This window comes from Bidens hawaiensis, unplaced genomic scaffold (assembly GCF_021521415.1).
Source record: "Bidens hawaiensis isolate Kalapana, Puna unplaced genomic scaffold, B.hawaiensis_p1.1 tig00003004_1, whole genome shotgun sequence".
Classification (NCBI taxonomy): domain Eukaryota; kingdom Viridiplantae; phylum Streptophyta; class Magnoliopsida; order Asterales; family Asteraceae; genus Bidens; species Bidens hawaiensis.
This window is the reverse complement of record NW_027491161.1, coordinates 1,552,805-1,572,141: the sequence shown is the minus strand read 5'-3', so window position 1 is coordinate 1,572,141 and position 19,337 is coordinate 1,552,805. Positions and strand designations below refer to the sequence as shown.

General features: G+C 42.9%; 1 protein-coding gene across 1 annotated transcript; it reads right to left on the bottom strand.

Annotated features, from left to right (window-relative positions):
- Positions 1-205: 205 nt before the first annotated feature.
- Positions 206-2,031, bottom strand: LOC143622016 (GDSL esterase/lipase At1g71691-like). The gene is made up of 5 exons (XM_077093273.1): positions 1,824-2,031; positions 1,594-1,721; positions 996-1,235; positions 637-886; positions 206-426 (listed from the first exon to the last, which is right to left on the bottom strand). The coding sequence occupies exons 1-5, from the start codon at positions 1,984-1,986 to the stop codon at positions 206-208; spliced, it is 1,002 nt and encodes a 333-aa protein (XP_076949388.1). The 5' UTR covers positions 1,987-2,031.
- Between the last annotated feature and the right edge of the window lie 17,306 nt (positions 2,032-19,337).

The following is a 19,337-nucleotide window of genomic DNA, read 5'->3' as shown; positions in this document are numbered from 1 at the left end:
TCGGTTGCTTAATTTTGTGTAACGATTTAATGATTATGGGGATTTAAAAGACCATATGTCTATAAAAGATGAAAAACTTCAACTGAAAACAAAGAAATACAAACACATTTAAAGGTCATCCATCTAACAAGAACAACAAAGAAACACAAATTTCTTCATAGCTAGGCGGATAGATATGAGTGTGCATATTGCTGAACAGTGAACATCAAATGTTTGCTAGTTGCTGAATGTTCATGGGATAAACAACATCAGTACCACCATTGAAAGCCTTCTTTCCCATTAACACATTCACTGCTGCTGTTGGATGGAATGCATCCCAGAACACGTACTCGTTCCTGTTCGGGCATGGCGTTTGAAAGGGTAAACATGTTATCTGCCCTCTGTTCCTCCCTATTCCGCAACACCCCCGGTTCACCATGCTAAAACCTGCCAAAATACAATCAAGAGTTTATAAGAAAAAGGTTTAGAAGAAAATGAGTCGGGTCGCAGTGGAAGCTGCATGATCGATAGAGGAAATGTTGGACCTCATGTCACGCTTCACTGACCCTACCAGTAGTTTAGCTACGGGTGAGATTTTACTGGGTACATTTATTTGTCATGGTTTAATTTAGTGATGTGATCATATAGTATTAGTACCATAAGATCCAGCGTTTGCGAGTATATCTTGGAACATGTTATGAACATCGATGAAAACGAATTTGGAATCAGGAAGACTAGTGCTTAGGTTATTGATCATGGTCTTCATGTTTGCATTGAAAGGTAGAACAAGTTGGTTCACTTCATCCGAGCAACTTCCTGTTGAACTTTGTGCTAAGATGCTCGGTATACAACCCATCAGCCCGATCCCGGCTAGAACAAACTTCCGGGCTCCAAGATTGTAAAGTTGCTATTCAACAAATAGCATATGTCATAAGTTACACCAACACCAACATCATCACCAAAATCACAAAAATACAATATTAAAATGTTTATGAAGGTAATTATTATTGACTTACTTTTAGCTGATTAGTGTATTCTTGGGACAAGAGATCAGCGTATTGGTTACCATCGTATTGGTTGCGAGTTGGGTAATTTGGCATGAGATAGTTATTTAGGTAGTCATTGCTACCCATTCCCACAAAGAAAATGCACCGAGAAAGTGCTTGACCAAGATCGGCTGCACCCAATGCCTCTCTTATTTGATCCAAACTATTTTTGAAGTTATTTATCTGTTGATTAAACGGAATTCGACCCACCTACACAAGAAGAAAAGAAGAATTTCAGGCTGATACCATATAAGGTTTATAAAAATTCATCACACACGTGAATCACATATTACTGATCACTTTCTATGATATTACAAATGGACAACAAATACAAGAAAACTAGTGAATTACAATATATTTGTACAACAATTTATAAAAGCTACACATATTAATGTGACATACTGACATATATAAAGTTTTCGATTTTTGAAATTAGCATTAGTTATGAACAAAAGGTAGCTTGTAAACATTTAAAATGATACAGATCTTGAATCTTATACACAATGCAACATTAACATATCATCTTCTTGTTTAGCCCACACAATTTACTAGAAATTTGAAAACTTACAAAGTTTCCACCAGTATTATCAAGAATTCCAGCGGCAGCAGAAGCAAAATTAACACCATGCAGCAGTTGATCTGCTGAACTTGATGCTTGGGAGTAGGCTGGTAACAAAGGCAATCCCAGTAATTCCGCTGCATTCAAACATAAACAAACATCTTAATAGATCTTTACTTGAAGAATCAGACACACACACACACATGCACACATATATAGTGGGATTCAAAGATCTATACCAATTTCATCAACCATGGTGTAACCATTAGAGAATCTACCAGTTGGACCTCCATTAAAATCAATCCCATAAGGGAAATAATTAGCTTTAGCTAAAGAAGCCAAGTCATTATTATTCCCATTGTCGATAAGCGAGTCACCGAACACGAACATCGCTGGAACCATCTCGTTCGTCGCTGCTGCGGCCGCCTCAGGCGTGGGTGACCCAAAAACATTACCACCATCACCACCATCATTGTCATAATCTTGTGCATGAACAACAGCACTCAACAAGAATCCATAGAGTACTAAGGGCCATAACAAGCAAGAAAACATCCTGATTATGATCATATTGAAATGAGTTGTTGGTTTTCAGTGTGACTTGTGAGAAAGAGGAAGTGAAATTGGGATTGACAAAAGGTGGCAGGAGAAGTAAATAAAATAGGGAAGGGTACTGAGCGGTGGTTGGAGGATAGTAAATGTGTTCACCTGTAAATTTGAATGGCGGTAATAAGTATGGCAATTAAAGTGTACCTTTCTTTACTTATCTACCACCCTAGCTACATTACATGGCTTCTTGATCATGTTCATGTACTAGTAAAAGTACAACTTGTCTAGTGTACCATTCGACAGGATGTTAATTACTAACAAGTTTTTGTAGCTTTTAGAATGTGAGTTCTGACCTCTTAAAAACACAGATGATTATAGTATGCTAATACATTGGTGCATCCCATTTTATAAAGAAAAATCAATCAATCATATTCAGTAAAAAATCTCATGAATAACAAAGCTATAACTAGGTTCTGGATAAAGAAAAATGTATTTATAATTCCTATGGAGATATGCTCAATATTACCAATGATATATCAACATTTTGAGTGAAATAAGTTAACACAATAGCCTAAGTAAATAATCAAAAGAATACCCAATTTCCCTTTAAAGCACTATTGTGAGTAATTAGGAAAATATGTTTTATTATTAGGGTGTTAATCGTGTTTGCATGACCCGTATTTTTATTTTTAGAAAACTAAGGTAGCATGAAATGGTTCATTCCAATGGAACGAAAAAAACCATGTTTGGTTGTCATGGGATAATGAAATGAATCATTTCACAAGGAATAAAGTTCCTTTCAAATATAGGATTTTCATTTTTTAAGGTATATACGTTTTTTTTTCATTCTTCCAAGAAATGGAACCAATAATAATAATAATAATAATAATAATAATATGTAATATAATAAAATCATAATATATTATTATTATAATAATAATATATTATGATTATTATATTATAATTATTATTACATTATCAAGGTATTATTATTATTATTATAAATTTTATTATATTATCATTATTTTTGTATATTATAATATAACAATTATTATATTAGACTTATTATCGTATTATCAATATAGAATTATTATTTGGCGACTCAACACTCACAACACATAGGCGTAGTTCAACATTTTTATAACTATTTTATTCGTTTAATGATCTCGTTGAAATGCGTAGATCTTAAAAATGAGTTAAAATGAATATTCATATTATTAAAACTTATATTAATATTTACTACCACTACTACCACCACCACCACCACCACCACCACCACCACCACCACCACCAATAATAATAATAACTAAAGGATGATCATTCCATTACAACATGGTAACCAAACACGATAATGAATGGTAATGATTTATTTCATTTATTTGTCCATTCTATTCCCACATCCATTTCATTCTCTCATCCTTTCTATTACGTCATACCAAACAGACTCTAATTACCCACACTCACACGGTTAAAGACGTATAACACAAAATGGCTTCCTTAGCTCATTAATTTATCCAAACATGCCAAATGTAGGTAGCAATCAAGTTGGACATGATGTGTTAATCGGGTTGGTATGTTAAAATATTTGGTTAAAGAAATTAATTTGCGGTTCAACTTATTTAACTAAACACGTTGACTGGTCATCCTGTTCAAATAAACGACTAAGCAGGGGTCACCCTGAATACAACAACTTTATGAAACAAATTAGATATGACCAACCTAAAAACTGGAACTGAAGAAACACTAACCGGACCCCGGGCAAATTACTGGTAACCTGGGGGTTAGATAGATGTTTCCCACGAGGGGTTAGACCATTTGAAGATGGTTCTTCTGATAACCTGCAAAATAGACACCGTGAGCTCGTCACTGAGAAGGGGGGGGGGGTTCCTCCTTGTGACCACCCTCCGGCGTGAGAATCAGACTAGATTGCTCTTTAAATATAAAAGTATATTAAGAGATTGCTAGAGCAGATATCAGGTATAATATGATGATAATGTGATAAGATATGATATGATAAGATAATACAAGATAAGATGAGATGGTCATACCATTTGTGGTATTTATAGCCGAAGGTAGGTTTCCAAGGAGGTATGGCCGGCTGCAACAGTGTTCCTGTTCCACCAACAGTAGCCTACGCACGTGCCCTGCTGGTAGTTGGTGGGTAGGTAGCGGCTGACAGCGACCAGGCCTGCTGTATACTATTCCTTTTCCACCAACTGTCAGCTACGCACGTGGTATGACAAGAGTTGGTGAGTAGGCAGCGGCTAATAGTGACATACAGTGTAGGAGCATGCTGCTCGCCATACTGTTGTCTATAAGCTGTCGTATCTTTAGTCAGATCTTTTTCCCATACCTCGTCAGGTACAGTACAGAAGATCTTCCTGTATCGTACGGACTGGCTTATTTGGGCGGGAGTATTCCCCCTCCCGCCCTTGTGCGGGATTGTTCCCGGCTTCGCTCATTCCTTCAGGTGACACTGAACGATTGAGAGCTAAGTGCCTTGTGCGTGTAGCCTTGCTGCGCGGGTGGCCTTCCCTAATGGCTTGTATCCGAGGCTGCGGGGACAGGCGGAGTCCTTCACCATTGGGAGGCATTTCCTGCGGGACCAGCTTGCGTACTACGCGTAAGGACGTCACGTCTCTGAGCATGGTTGGTCCTGCGGATCCAGTTGGTTTCTGCGCAGACGTCCCTGTTTAAGGTGAGTCTTGCGGGTCCAACTGGGCTCTGCTGGGACCTACCTCTTCAAGTCCCCCCAGTCCAATGTTCTTCTCATGCGTGTTTAATAAAGTGAGGTGAACTTTTGGACTTAAGCAAAGGGTTTTGAAAAGGGTTTTTTAAGGTTTTCCATGGGGATTCTTCCCGCGAAAGTCCTTGTCACTTGCAGAAATTCCCGAGTTTCCTGCTTGGTCTTTGGGTATGATGCGGGTAGGTCTGTAACCTCCTCGCAAGTCAGGAGCGTTGAGTCCCACTTGTGTGGACTCTCCATGAGGTTTTGGTAGTTTTGAACATAGTGATCAATTATGTTAAAACCACCAATTCCATCCTGGAGCTTCAAACAACGTAGTTCTCGACGTTCCCGCTATGCGGGGATGTTATTTCCGCTTCCGCAAGCATTGCCCAGAAGATCCTTCTTGGTTTCAATTCCCAGCGGAGCGCTAGGTATGTGAAGGGTTTTGCCTTAACACTGTACCAACGCTCGTCTTATGGTTACTTTACTTCCAAGGTATTCCTGGCTTCAATTCCCTGCGGGTGCTAGGTATGTGAAGGGTTTTGCCTTTACACTGTACCCGCACCCGTCTTATAGTTACTTGGTTGCTGAGGAATATTTGGCTTCAATTCCCTGCGGGTGCTAGGTATGTGAAGGGTTTTGCCTTTACACTGTACCCGCATCCGTCTTACGGTTACTTGTTCGCCAAAATTTACTTGGCTTCAATTCCCTGCGGGTGCTAGGTATGTGAAGGGTTTTGCCTTTACACTGTACCCACATCCGTCTTACAGTTACTTGTTCGCCAAAATTTACTTGGCTTCAATTCCCTGCGGGTGCTAGGTATGTGAAGGGTTTTGCCTTTACACTGTACCCGCATCCGTCTTACAGTTACTTGTTTGCCAAGGTTTTACTTGGCTTCAATTCCCTGCGGGTGCTAGGTATGTGAAGGGTTTTGCCTTTACACTGTACCCGCATCCGTCTTACGGTTACTTGTTTGCCAAGGTAAGGGGTATTTTCCCGCTTACTTTTTAATATTTTCAAAATTTGAATTTTGAAATTCGAAGGGTTGGTGGAAAGATAGGAACAGTCCAAATCTCTGAAACGTCGTGCGACGGTTTCTTCTGACTGTGTCAGGACGTGCTGGAAGTTATGGTGACGTGACAGTACATGGTCATTCTAGACGCTTTTCAGGCGCGTGGGCGCGATTTTCGGGCGCGTGGCCGCGAAAAATGCTGGCACCGTCCTTTCAACAGCTGTTTCCAGCTTGCTTTTTGCCACGTGTCATAGTTTCATTGCACCTTCGATTTCTCTCTCCTCCGCATTAAATTCACCGCATTAATTGCGATTACTATATAAAGGGGGAGAGGGTTCTTTGTAATCCACACTTTCACCTCTCTCTTCTTCTTCTTAGCGATTTCCGGCAAATACTCCCCTTTTCAGGCAAGCATTTTCCCGAAATCGCTTTCTTCTTCAAAATGTCTTCCCATGATGCTGAAGCTGTAGCCGATGATAGGAGTACTGCTGGCGAGTGCCAGTGTGCTCTACCTGTCGATCAGTACCAGTATGTCGTCAGGAAGTTCATGCTTGAGTCTCTTGAGCCTGAGTTTCCTGAACCCCACCAGACTGTGTACGATGCCCCCAGTGGCAAGATCGGGGTATATGCTGCATTCTTTGTTTATGGGAACCTTAGGTTCCCATTGACAAAGTTTGTGTACCGTGTCCTGGAGAGGCACGGCGTGCACCTAACCGAGTTGCATCCGATGGCGATTGCCAAGATCCGGCACTTCGAGTGGGTGTGCCGGATTCTGGGCATTGAGCCCTATGTGGACCGCCTGATGACCTTCTATACTTGGAGGTGCATCCAGGGGTGGTACACCCTGACAACCCGTATTAAGGGTTTGAAGATCTGCGTGACCGAGCGCAGTCTCCGATCGTGGAAGCGGGAGTTCTTCTACGTTTCTGCCCGCGCCATCCCCATTGCCATGAAGTTTAAGAAGGGACAAGCGCTTCCGAGCCTTCACGCTTCCAGCTACCAGGAGGCGGAATGGTTCGCGAAGATATCCCGGGTCCAATCTCCGGTTTACCGGTTTGCGGAGTCCGGGATGGTGATGCTGGGGATGAGCCGGGTATGGAAGGATGCGTCCCGGTTTCCCATCCTTCTCGAATACGGTTTGAACTCTATTCCTTATGGTATGTCTTGTCTTTTTTGCTGATATGAGTCTGTCTTCTAACTGTTTCTTTTCTTTCAGAGGGGAACGATTTGGAGTCGCTCCTGTACCCGCGGGAAGCTGACGGTCCCGTGCGGGTGGGCACTCGTGCTCTGGACGAGAACGAGTTGCCCATCCTGGAGCAAACGGCGGATCGGTTTGTGGAAGTCTATCCGCTGGGCCACGAGATCCTGAGCCAACGGCGGCCAGGTAAGGCGTTATTCTCTCCTCCACCCCTCAGTGCTGTACCCGCTGCTGGGATTCCTTACATGCTGTCTTCTTCTGAGGAATCCGTAGATGGTCCTCCGTTAGTGCGGAAGAGGAGGGCTGCCGGTGGGAAAGGGAAGGAGAAGGTGGCCTCCACAGCTGATCCGGTGCTCCTATCTGACACCGAGTCAGATAGTGAAGAGGTGGCGGGGCACCCCGGTGGTGAGAAGACCACTGCTCCGGAGGCTACGACTGTTTCCTCCGGAGAGCCAACGACGACGACGGTGACCGGCATCAAGAGACCGGCTCCATCGGGTTTGTCCCCGCCTGTCCGTACGTTCAGGCTCAAAAAAAACCCGTAAGTACAAACATCCTTGTTTTTGTAGATTTAACATACTTCATAAATTTATTGTTTTAACACTTATCTTCTTGTGCAGGCGTGGATGTTGACGCATTCCCGGGTGGAGTGCCGAGTAGTACCTCTCCGCCGATGACGGTAGGCTTGGTCAGCCTTCCTGAGGCGTCGACCCAGGCGCCTGCGCCTGCTCCCGCTGGTTCAGTTGCTCAGTCTGAGCCGACTGTTCCAGCCGAGATGACGTCACCGCCGGTGGTAAGTGCGATTTTTACGGCATCTTTCACCGAGCCGGCGGTTACGATTGCTGCGGATTCTGCGGCAGCGACTGCGGCGGCTGCCACCATGCCCCCGCCACCGGCACCGACGGCCGGCCCATCAGGTACGCATGGGAGTACTCGCCAATCTTTGCCACCTTCCCATCTGCCTGATCTTTTGGATGGATTTCCTTTGGGTTCAGGTGATGGGTTCGGCGGCTATCGGCCTGTTATAGACCCTACAGGTGCGTAGGGTTCCTTTGGCCTTTTTTCACTTTTATTTTTTATCATCTTTTCCTAACTGCTTTTTTGTTTTTGCAGTGTCGGATTCCAATGAAGTGTATGTTCCGCGATGGAACATACGCCGAGGAACAACCCTTCGTACCCCTGTGGAGTGCGTGGAATGGGCTCGCCACGCTGCTCCCCATGGTGCGTTGGGGGAAGCCATGGCTAGCTACCAGGAGGGTAGGCTAACCAATGAGCTTCGGGTTCTCCAGGCCCGGATGCAGCCACGCGTCGAGCTGCTTTGTCGTGAAAATGACAAGTTAAAAGCAGCTCGCGCCAAAGACGTATCTCAAGCGCGGGCTCTTCGGGAGGAGAATCAAAAGTTGGCCGCAGCTGCTGCGGAGAAGGAGAAGGCCTTCAAGGCCCTCGAGGTTGAGGTTCAAGCGCGACTCGAGGCCCGCTCCAAGGCTGCCCAAGCTGTTAACGAACAGCTTCGGCTGGCTAAGGAGACTGCGAGGAACGCAACCGAGAGGGCCACCAAGGCTGAAGCCGTTGCTGAGCCTTTACGCGTGGAGAACGAGGAGCTCAAGGCCAAATTAGAGGCTCTCCAACGTGCTCATGATGCCTTGGCGATGGAGGATGCCAAGAAGCTTCAAGAAATCCTGGATCAGAGGGGCGTGCTTGATCACACCGAGCGGAAGCTTAAGGGCGTTGAAGAGGCTGCTGCAAAGGAAGTGCTACTTGCCAACCTTAACAAAAGCGCAGCCGAACGCGCCTGCACCCAAGCTCAAGCCGCCCTCCAAGAAGCTCTGGTTGCCAAGGAATGGCTTCTTCGAGAGGCGTTGCCTCAGGTATGTTTAGCTTTACGTCTTCACGCTTTCCTTTGTACATAGAAAAGGTTTGACACTTGCATATTTTCTTTGTAGGTTGTGCATCGGGTCTTCTCAGAGACTACTTACGATGATGCCATGAGCGCAGCCCTCAACGCTTCTCACGAGGATGGGGAACGGGTCGGTTTCCTGCTTGGTCTAGGGTTTGTTGAGAAAGGCGTCCCGCCATCCAACTTCCCTTTATACAATGTAGATACCGAAGCCATATATGACCAAGCAGTAAATCAATACGCCGCCTTCCCGCATCCGGTGGTGGAGAAGGTGAATGAAATTGCTGCTGCTGATGATGGGCTACCTATCCTTAAGGCTTACCTTGAACAGCCACGCTCTACTGACGGCGCTGGTCCAAGTGGAAGTGGCCCTGAAGCCTGATCCTGAAGATCCCTTCCCATTGCTAGGATAGTCTTGTACAGATGTATTTATTTTCTTATCGTAGGCGGGTAGTTACCCGGCCATTCTTGTAATAATTCGTTTGTGAAATATTAATCTTTTTGCGTATAAGATTGTTATTTCCTTCTTTGGGTTTCTTGCTTTATAAACTTATGACTTGCATACTTAGTTTAAATTAGCAATTTTCCAAGTGTAGAATAAGTTAACCTGTTGAACGTGGTTGATAATGGGTTAAAGTTTTGCTTCCTCTTTCGTGATTGTGCGGGTAGAACCGTCACTTGCACTTAGTAGGATGGCAAAACTTTACCCATATCTGACATGCGTGTAGGTTTTCCTCATCTTTTGCGGATAAGTTAACCTTTGAACGTGGTTGATAATAGGTGTGAAGTTGCTTCCTCTTTCGTGATTGTGCGGGTAGAACCGTCACTTGCACTTAGTAGGATGGCAAAACTTTACCCATATCTGACCTGCGTGTAGGTTTTCCTCATCCTTTGAGGATAAGTTAACCTTTGAACGTGGTTGATAATAGGTGTGAAGTTGCTTCCTCTTTCGTGATTGTGCGGGTAGAACCGTCACATGCACTTAGTAGGATGGCAAAACTTTACCCATATCTGACCTGCGTGTAGGTTTTCCTCATCCTTTTGAGAATTTTGTTTTGAACCGTTCGACGCGCGGTTGTCAATAGGTTAGTGTTCAGTTTCCTTTCATGATTCATGCGGATAGACCGGCACTTTCATTTAATGGGATAATTGAACTCTTCCCCTTTAACTGACCTGCGTGAAGGTTTTTTCCTGTTATTGGGTTTGTGCGGGTAGGACCGCCTTCCCACGCAACGACTTCAGGTAATGTGAATGCCGTCACCAGTGTTGCATAGTTTAACCGTTCGACGCGCGGTTGTTGATAGGTTATTGTTCAGTTTCCTCATTATGATTCGTGCGGATAGACCGGCACTTTCATTTTTGGGTGCTGAACCTTTCCCCTTCAACTGACCTGCGTGAAGGTTTTTTCACATTATTGGGTTTGTGCGGGTAGAACCGCCTTCCCACGCAACGACTTCGCATAATGTGAATATCGTCATATTAGTGCAGAAAAATAAAATCATCAGCTTCGATGTTCTAAAGAGAATCATTTCCATTAGAAGTGGCTCTTGGCCTTCTTTACAAATTGGAATTGATTTACATGCAAACTGTGTAAATGAGCTCCCTTCCATGTTGGGATGGGAGTGCCATCGAGCCGATACGCACCTGGTTCGGGATCTCGTTCTTTACGCAGCATGTAGTCTCGATATTGAAGCTGGAATTTTTATTCGTGTTTTCCCCCGCTAGGGTTCTACACGCACCCGCCTGCTCAGCCTTTATTGCGCCACGAGGTGCGCGAGCGTCCCATCTCTGACAAATGCTTCGACCATGTCTTTTACGTCTATGCATTCTTCAGTGTTGTGGCCTTTTGTCTTGTGAAAGTCACAGTATTTGCTCCGATCAGCATCGTGACGATGTCGGATTATTGGAGGCTTTGGCCACGGGAGCTCTTCAGTGGCGAATATCTCAGTGACGCTTTTGGTGAGTGGCGTCCATCTGGAGTTTCGGTGCGGCTGTACATTATCCCTTCCGCCCAATCGATGTTGCAAGCCGGATGAGGTGTCAAAGTTTACCCTTGACTGCCAAATGACTAGCTTCCGCTTTTTATTTAATCGGGCGGTGAGGACATTGTCTTCTCTCGTCTTCTGAGTGTAGAGGTTTGTGCTCTGTGGGAGATCTCTACCCAGTTGCTTCTCCGTTTCCGCATAGCGTTTTGCTGCTGTCATGATGGCATCCCATGTGGATGGCATGCCATCTTTACCCGTTAGGGTGCGGATGAGCTCTGGGTCATGTGCGCCTTGGATGAAGGCAGCGCGAACAAGATCTTCACTGATATTGCCCAAACTTAGCTTCTTTGAGTTGAAGCGAGTGATGAAGTTTGGCAGAGATTCATCTTCTTCTCGTATGCATTTGAGGATTGTCCATTGCTCCTCGGTATACTTCCGTTGCTGGCTGAAGTGTTGGCTAAACTTCTGCTGGAAGTCTGCCCAGTCGTAGATGTGGTTGACCGGTAGACGATCAAACCAAGCTCTAGCAGCCCCAACAAGCGTCATTTGGAACATGTAGCATCACGTGGGTTCCGTCCAATTGCTGACGGTTGCCCCCGCTATGAACCTGTTCAAATGGTCGTCTGGATCAGATATACCGTCATATGTGCCTATGTTAGGCATTTGTTTGGCACTCTTTGGGGCGATTGCTTCTGCAATGTCCATTGCAAACTTGGACATTCCTGCATTTGCAACGTTTGGTCTGAACGTTTTGGAGAAGTCTCGTGGACTTCCACCTGTGCTTTTTGGTTTGAAGGCTTGTCCAAAATGCCTTTTCGGTTGGGATTCCATTTCCTTACGCTTCCCTTTTGCCCTATGGCGAGGGTTCGCGTCGGAGTCGGATTCCTCCGAGTCATCCTCCCAGTATTCGAATTCTTCGGCCTGTTGTACGGAACGCAAGCGTTCGTTCAACTCGGCCTGGAATTCCTTTTGTCGTGCCTCCGCCCATGCCTTGACTTCATCGAGAGTTTGGCGGGGGAGTCTTCGTTTCTCAACCTGGGTATCAGTGGATCCCAGTAGGCGATCATTTACTGCACTTGCCCCAGCATGAGTAACTGGGGTAGTGTTCGTAAAATTTACTTCACTTGCCCCGGCTTGGGTAACCGGGGTAGTGTTTGTAAAAACTGTGTTACCGGTATTCCCCCCAGTAGCTGGGGTCGTGGTTACCGGAATTTCTCTAACCATCTTTGTAGAAGTTTGAAAAAACTGGAGAAAAATGTAGTTCTAGCTTTATCCCACGGATGGCGCCAATGAAGAAACACTAACCGGACCCCGGGCAAATTACTGGTAACCTGGGGGTTAGATAGATGTTTCCCACGAGGGGTTAGACCATTTGAAGATGGTTCTTCTGATAACCTGCAAAATAGACACCGTGAGCTCGTCACTGAGAAGGGGGGGGGGGGTTCCTCCTTGTGACCACCCTCCGGCGTGAGAATCAGACTAGATTGCTCTTTAAATATAAAAGTATATTAAGAGATTGCTAGAGAAGATATCAGGTATAATATGATGATAATGTGATAAGATATGATATGATAAGATAATACAAGATAAGATGAGATGGTCATACCATTTGTGGTATTTATAGCCGAAGGTAGGTTTCCAAGGAGGTATGGCCGGCTGCAACAGTGTTCCTGTTCCACCAACAGTAGCCTACGCACGTGCCCTGCTGGTAGTTGGTGGGTAGGTAGCGGCTGACAGCGACCAGGCCTGCTGTATACTATTCCTTTTCCACCAACTGTCAGCTACGCACGTGGTATGACAAGAGTTGGTGAGTAGGCAGCGGCTAATAGTGACATACAGTGTAGGAGCATGCTGCTCGCCATACTGTTGTCTATAAGCTGTCGTATCTTTAGTCAGATCTTTTTCCCATACCTCGTCAGGTACAGTACAGAAGATCTTCCTGTATCGTACGGACTGGCTTATTTGGGCGGGAGTATTCCCCCTCCCGCCCTTGTGCGGGATTGTTCCCGGCTTCGCTCATTCCTTCAGGTGACACTGAACGATTGAGAGCTAAGTGCCTTGTGCGTGTAGCCTTGCTGCGCGGGTGGCCTTCCCTAATGGCTTGTATCCGAGGCTGCGGGGACAGGCGGAGTCCTTCACCATTGGGAGGCATTTCCTGCGGGACCAGCTTGCGTACTGCGCGTAAGGACGTCACGTCTCTGAGCATGGTTGGTCCTGCGGATCCAGTTGGTTTCTGCGCAGACGTCCCTGTTTAAGGTGAGTCTTGCGGGTCCAACTGGGCTCTGCTGGGACCTACCTCTTCAGGAACTTGTTTGTCATGTTTCAAATTGTGTCAGCAACAGTGAGGAATACGTTTTCAACATATTTGGTTTACGAAAATCTTCAAAAGACAACCATATATAGTGATCTCTCTAGGTCTTTTGTTGTCAAATATGGGTCCTCTGGAAAACCCCTGACCATCTCGACTTATGCATTTGTGAGGAGCTAGCAAACCAATAAACTATGCATTTTGATGTTGTTTTGCGGTTGATTAAATTACGGTCCAAAGAAAGAGAAGGATGGGAGTGAAGGTGTAAATGAAAAAGGGAAATTGCATGTTGACCGCATGCAATTGGATTGGTACGTTATGATTCCCAGGGCAATTGCATGTGAGGCATTTAATTCATCTCTCTGACTAATTAGGTAAACATAATATTAATTACCTAGCGTCAACAGCCACCGGTAACCTTGCTACATATATAAACGTATCCAAGATTTCTGCTTACACTATTTACACTGCACGTTAGACTTAATTGATTTGATATATCATTACCGCAATTTTAGCCCATTGTTATCCGTTTATATTTAACCACTTGTGTAACTCTATCATTTCTTATGTAACTCAATTTGGTTAATGGGATCACTAAATTATCAATGTCTTATGTTTGTAAGAAGAACCATACTTTTTTGAACTAAACCTTTGGTTATAGCATTCTTTTACACGAAACTCTACACCCGATTAAAATTGGTCTAATTAAGAACTCATATAACCATTCCAACTACCATAGTCTTTTATATGTCCAAAGGGTGGTCATTTTGGGGTGCGACTAACATATCGAGAAGAAGAATTCTTAAAATGTCTCATTAATGAAGAGATTCTGATTTTGTCTCCAAAATAGAAGTTTCCAGAAATGTCCCCTACAAACACGTCTTTGACGATGTGTTACGCCTTAATGCGTCTTTCACGACCCGTTAGCCCCCAACACGTGTCTTTCACGACCTGTTAGCCTCCAACGCGCGTCTTTCATGACATGTTAGCCTCCAACGCGTCTTTCATAACGCGCTTGCCGTATTAATTGTTTTTTTTAATATTACATTATTATATATTTTACTCATATTTGGTTGGTTAATAACTTGTAATGTATAAATTTTTATAAAGTTCCAAATATATTGTTGAGACGTACTTATTTTTATCTACGTATTTGCATAAACTTTACTTGAAACGAGACCGGTCAAATTTTATTAAATATTTATTGAACATTCCGATATCAATTTGACACTCGCTTTTGAGTAAAATTTATGACAAATTGTAGAAAATAAACACTTGTCAATGACATAATCAAAATCATATATAAATTTATATATTACAAATTATAAAAGAAAAACCAAATATGGATAAAATTAATTATAATAATGTAATATTAAAAAAACAATTAATATGCCAAACATGTCGTGAAATACGAGTTAGAGGCTAACAGGTTTATAGGCTAACAGGTTGTGAAAGACGCGTTAGAGGCTAACAGGTCGTGAAAGACGCGTTAGAGGCTAACAAGTCGTGAAAGACATGCGTTGGAGGCTAATAGGTCATGAAAGACGCGTTGTAGTCAAAAAGATTGAGTCCTAACACGTCGTTAAAGACGTATTTGTATGAGACATTTCTGAAAACTTTTATTTACAGAGACAAAAATAAAATTTTTCTCCGTTGATAAGACATTTTGGGAATTTTTCCTGTTAAATACTTCTTAGTACCATAGTGAATATCCACACAATAATGAGAACCAAGAAGCGTCTTGTTGATACGTGTATTGTCATCTACTTCAAACAATCATTTCAATGGCATCAAGTCAACAGTTTGGAGACTAAATGCACTTAACAAAGGAAAGGTTCAATATTAGCAACTATCTATCCAATGCAAGACTCAGTCTAGTGTCAGTTTTTTTTTCTTTGAAAGATCAACCAATTTTTATTAGAATATTAGCAATAAGCTAGAGCCACTGATTACACATTAACAAGAAAAACCAGCAAATAACCTATTGTTCATGTTGCCATCAAATCCATGCATCATACTAGAAAACAAATTACAACCGGAATCCACCTCAATCCTCCCACGATAACCCACTTTGCCTCGATCTACTCTTAATCCAAAGGAAGCCAAGAACTTTTAATATTTCTTCGATCAAGCTTTGTAGGTGGACCGGTTTTCCCTGATGGACTATTGCATTCCTTTTCTTCCAAAGACACCATAATGTTATCAAACAAACCGCATGGAACGCTTTCGTCTTATCTTTAGGGAGCGCTGAATATCTATGTAGCTTGACTAAATCCCGAACAATAAAAGCATAAATCGAAGGTACCTTGCACCATTGGGATATCAAACACCACGTCGCTTGCGCTACTTCACATGATATAAAAATGTGTTCTACAGATTCATCCTCCCTATTACACATCGGACATAACTGTGAACTTACCCGGATGTTCCTTTTCACTAATGCATCTAGTATCGGTTATCGATTAAGCATAGCCCTCCACGCGACGAATCCAACTTTTTTTTTTGGAATCCAATTATTCCATTCAAACACTCGATCGGCATTATCCAAAGAATACTTCTGCAACAAATTTTTAGCGTTCCGGATCGTAAATACACCCGATGAATCTCCACACCAAAGAACTGAGTCGACTCCAGACTCCAATAGTACTTGTTGGCATACTGTTAGCAAGCCTCTATGTTCATTTAGAAGGATCTGTCCCATGGGAGCTCTTAACCATTCCCACCTATCACATATTACACCATCTATCATAAATAAACGATCCACTACCGTACACCACTTTGACTTTTCGATTGAAAAAAGGCTACAAAACCATTCGTGCAACGGGAAATCCACTATCCAATTATCTAGCCAAAACCAAGTTTTCTTCCTTATATTTACTACTGCTCGAAGCAATTTCCCAAGCTCAACCCCGGACAAGTTGAACTCTGATGATGTTTTAACGACTTGCTTCCACGGACCTGGATATGATAGCTTACCGGGAATGACTAACCAGAACCTAGATGACTGGTGAAACGACCAGATTACCCTCCACCAAAGCTTGTCTCTCTCGTTTTTAAACCGCCACCACCATCCTAATAACGAGACATTTATATCCCGTATATATCACAGCCAGAGTCTGTTGGATATAATCTGGATGTTTCGGGTCAGTTCGGGTCGAGTACGCGTCAAGTCAGTGAAGGGTTAGCAATTAATAGTCAAGTGGAGTTGAGTCAAGCTGGAATAAAGAGTTTTAATTACTCACATTTAGAATTTCCTTTGATAGAGTCTTGTTTTATTTTGTTTGTTTATTTATTATCAAAGTAGTTGGTAAGTTGTTTGCTTTACCCGGTCAATTAGGAGAAAGTTGGTTTAGTTTTTAGATTGTTGAGTCTTTGTTTTGACTCCACATTTTATGGTGCACGGTAGTTGAATTGTAGTCCATGTAAGGCTATTTATAGCCATTAGTTTATTGAATAAAGTGTGCTTTTTTGTTTTCTCACTGTAACATTCATTCTCAACATTATTTACTCTTCAATAATATTCTTTCTTTTCATCAGATATATACATACGCGAGTTTAGTGTTGTGTGATTCTTGGGCCTGAACCAACATTTGGTATCAGAGCCTAGAGCTCGTGAAGACGGAGAGGCCTGCTGAGAAGATGGTTCTTTGTGAACCAAAGAAGGAACAGATCGATCTGTGTGATCGAAAGATCTGGCGAAGACGAAGATTCTGTGTGAATCAAGAAGAATCGAATCTGTGTGATTCGAATTAAATTGACAACCTGTGTGAGTCCAAAAAAAAACTGCTGTGTGCGTGAACCATCTGTGTGAATCAAGAAAGACTTGTTCTGGGTGAACAAGTTCTGTATCAGTAGAAGAGAACAAGAAAGAATCTGTGTGGTTCGTCAAGCTGTGTGAAGAAGTTAGAAACCGTGTGAAGTTTGTAAGAAGTTGATCAAGAAAGTTGTGTATCTGTGTGATACAAACCGAAGGAAAAGGTTGTGTAATTGTTTTTGAAGATTGTTTTGGAGCATACGCGAAAGGACGAGATGACTAGAAAAGGGCGGTTCAAGTGCGATCGTTCTGGCGAGTAACCAAAGTAGCATTCCTTTGCAATGTCCAAAGGTATCGGCAACCAACTATATGAGTTGGTCAATCATGGTGGAATCGATCCTACAAGCATACGGTTTGTGGGACACGATCACAGCAGCGTCCATTGACGAGAAGAACTTGATGGCAAGAGAATTTGTGTTTCAAACCTTACCCTAAGATGTGTTACTTCAAGTGGCGAAGCATAAAACCGCAAAAGAGGTGTGGGAGGCGATTCGTGTGCGATTTTTAGGAGCCGGCAGAGTTCAGAAGGCAAGGCTTCATACTCTTAGAACCGAGCTAGAGTTGTTGAAGATGAAAGAAAATGAGACAGTTGATGAGTTTTCGGGCAAACTAAGTGAGATTGCTACAAAGTTCAAGAGTCTCGGGTCTAACTTGGAGGATGAGGTTGTGGTAAGAAAGTTGTTAACTTCTGTTCCTAAAAATTTTTTGCAGATTGTTGCTTCAATTGAGCAGTATTCGGAGTTAGAAAACATGTCACTTGAGGAAGCGGTGGGCAGGTTGAAGGCCTATGAAGATAGGATTAAAGTTGTTGCTGACAAAGGAGGAGTGGGAAGAAAGAACAAGGCGTGGTGATTTTGATAGACAAGGACGAGGTCACGGTCAAAGTAGAGGTCGGGGAGGTGTTGGTAGAGGTCGAGGTGGCCGGTTCCAACTTAATGAAGACCGAAAGGAACAAGGTACGAGTTGAGATAAAAAGCACATTAAATGCTACAATTGTCAAGAGTACGGGCATTATGCGTGGGAGTGCCCAAAGAATGAACCGAAGGAAGAAGCTCTCAATTTAGCCCAAGATGATGATGATTTGTCTGCTTTATTATGAAGATAATAACGAATCGAAACATCAAGATTAAGGGGGTGATTGTTGGATACAATCTAGATGTTTCGGGTCAGTTCGGGTCGAGTACGGGTCAAGTCAGTCAAGGGTCAGCAGTTAATAGTCAAGTGGAGTTGAGTCAAGCTGGAATAAAGGGTTTTAATAACTCACATTTAGAATTTCCTTTGATAGATTCTTGTTTTATTTTGTTTGTTTTATTATTATTAAAGTAGCTGATAAGTTGTTTGCTTTACTCGGTCAATTAGGAGAAAGATGGTTTAGTTTTTAGGTTGTTGAATCTTTGTTTTGACTCCGCATTTTATGGTGCACGTTAGTTGAATTGTAGTCCATGTAAGGCTATTTATAGCCATTAGTTTATTGAATAAAGTGTGCTTCTTTGTTTTCTCACTGCAACATTCATTCTCAACATTATTTGCTCTTCAATAATATTCTTTCTTTTCATCAGATACATACATATGTGAGTTTAGTGTTGTGTGATTCTTGGGCCTGAACCAACAGAGTCCTCCATATTTGACTGGAGCCGACACTTTTTCACACGCAACCCAATTAATCTTTGTTTTCTCTTCCTATCCTCCCCAAAAAAATAACCTCCGTAATCGATCTAACTTTTCTAACACCCTAGTTGGATATTTAAATAATGAGAAATAATACGTAGGGAGAGCATTTTAGAACCGACTTACGAATCGTTATTCGACCTCCAACGGATAAATTTCTCGCTTTCCACCGAGAAAATCTTTTCCTAAATAAATCGATCACGGGTTCCATGATTCGATTAAATTCATATTTCCACCAATCAGAAGACCCAAATGGTGAAATGGTACTGATCCCACTTTACAACAAAGTAACTTAGCCATGCCCTCTTCTTCTGCCTTAAGCACCTTCGTCCCGAAAATTCGACATTTGGCAAGATTGATTTTTAATCCCGACACAAGATAAAAGCACCGCATAATCCGACATAAATTCATTGCATTCCGATCGCTCCAGTCACCTATAAATATTACGTCATCCGCGTATAAGAAGTGTGATAACACCGGTCCCGTTAACCCACATTTTAAACCAAAATATAACCCTTTATCTACAACAGTTGTCAACATTCTAGTTAAGCATTCCATTGCAATAATAAAAAGAAACGGGGATAACGGGTCTCCTTG

Bases quoted from the DNA above. Each gene is read 5' to 3' on its own strand.
- LOC143622016 (XM_077093273.1), bottom strand. From the start codon at position 1,986: ATGGTTCCAGCGATGTTCGTGTTCGGTGACTCGCTTATCGACAATGGG. The intron at 887-995 runs GTAAGTCAATAA...TTTGTTGAATAG, and splicing joins AATACACTAATCAGCTAAAA to CAACTTTACAATCTTGGAGC. The intron at 427-636 runs GTACTAATACTA...GTATTTTGGCAG, and splicing joins CGCAAACGCTGGATCTTATG to GTTTTAGCATGGTGAACCGG.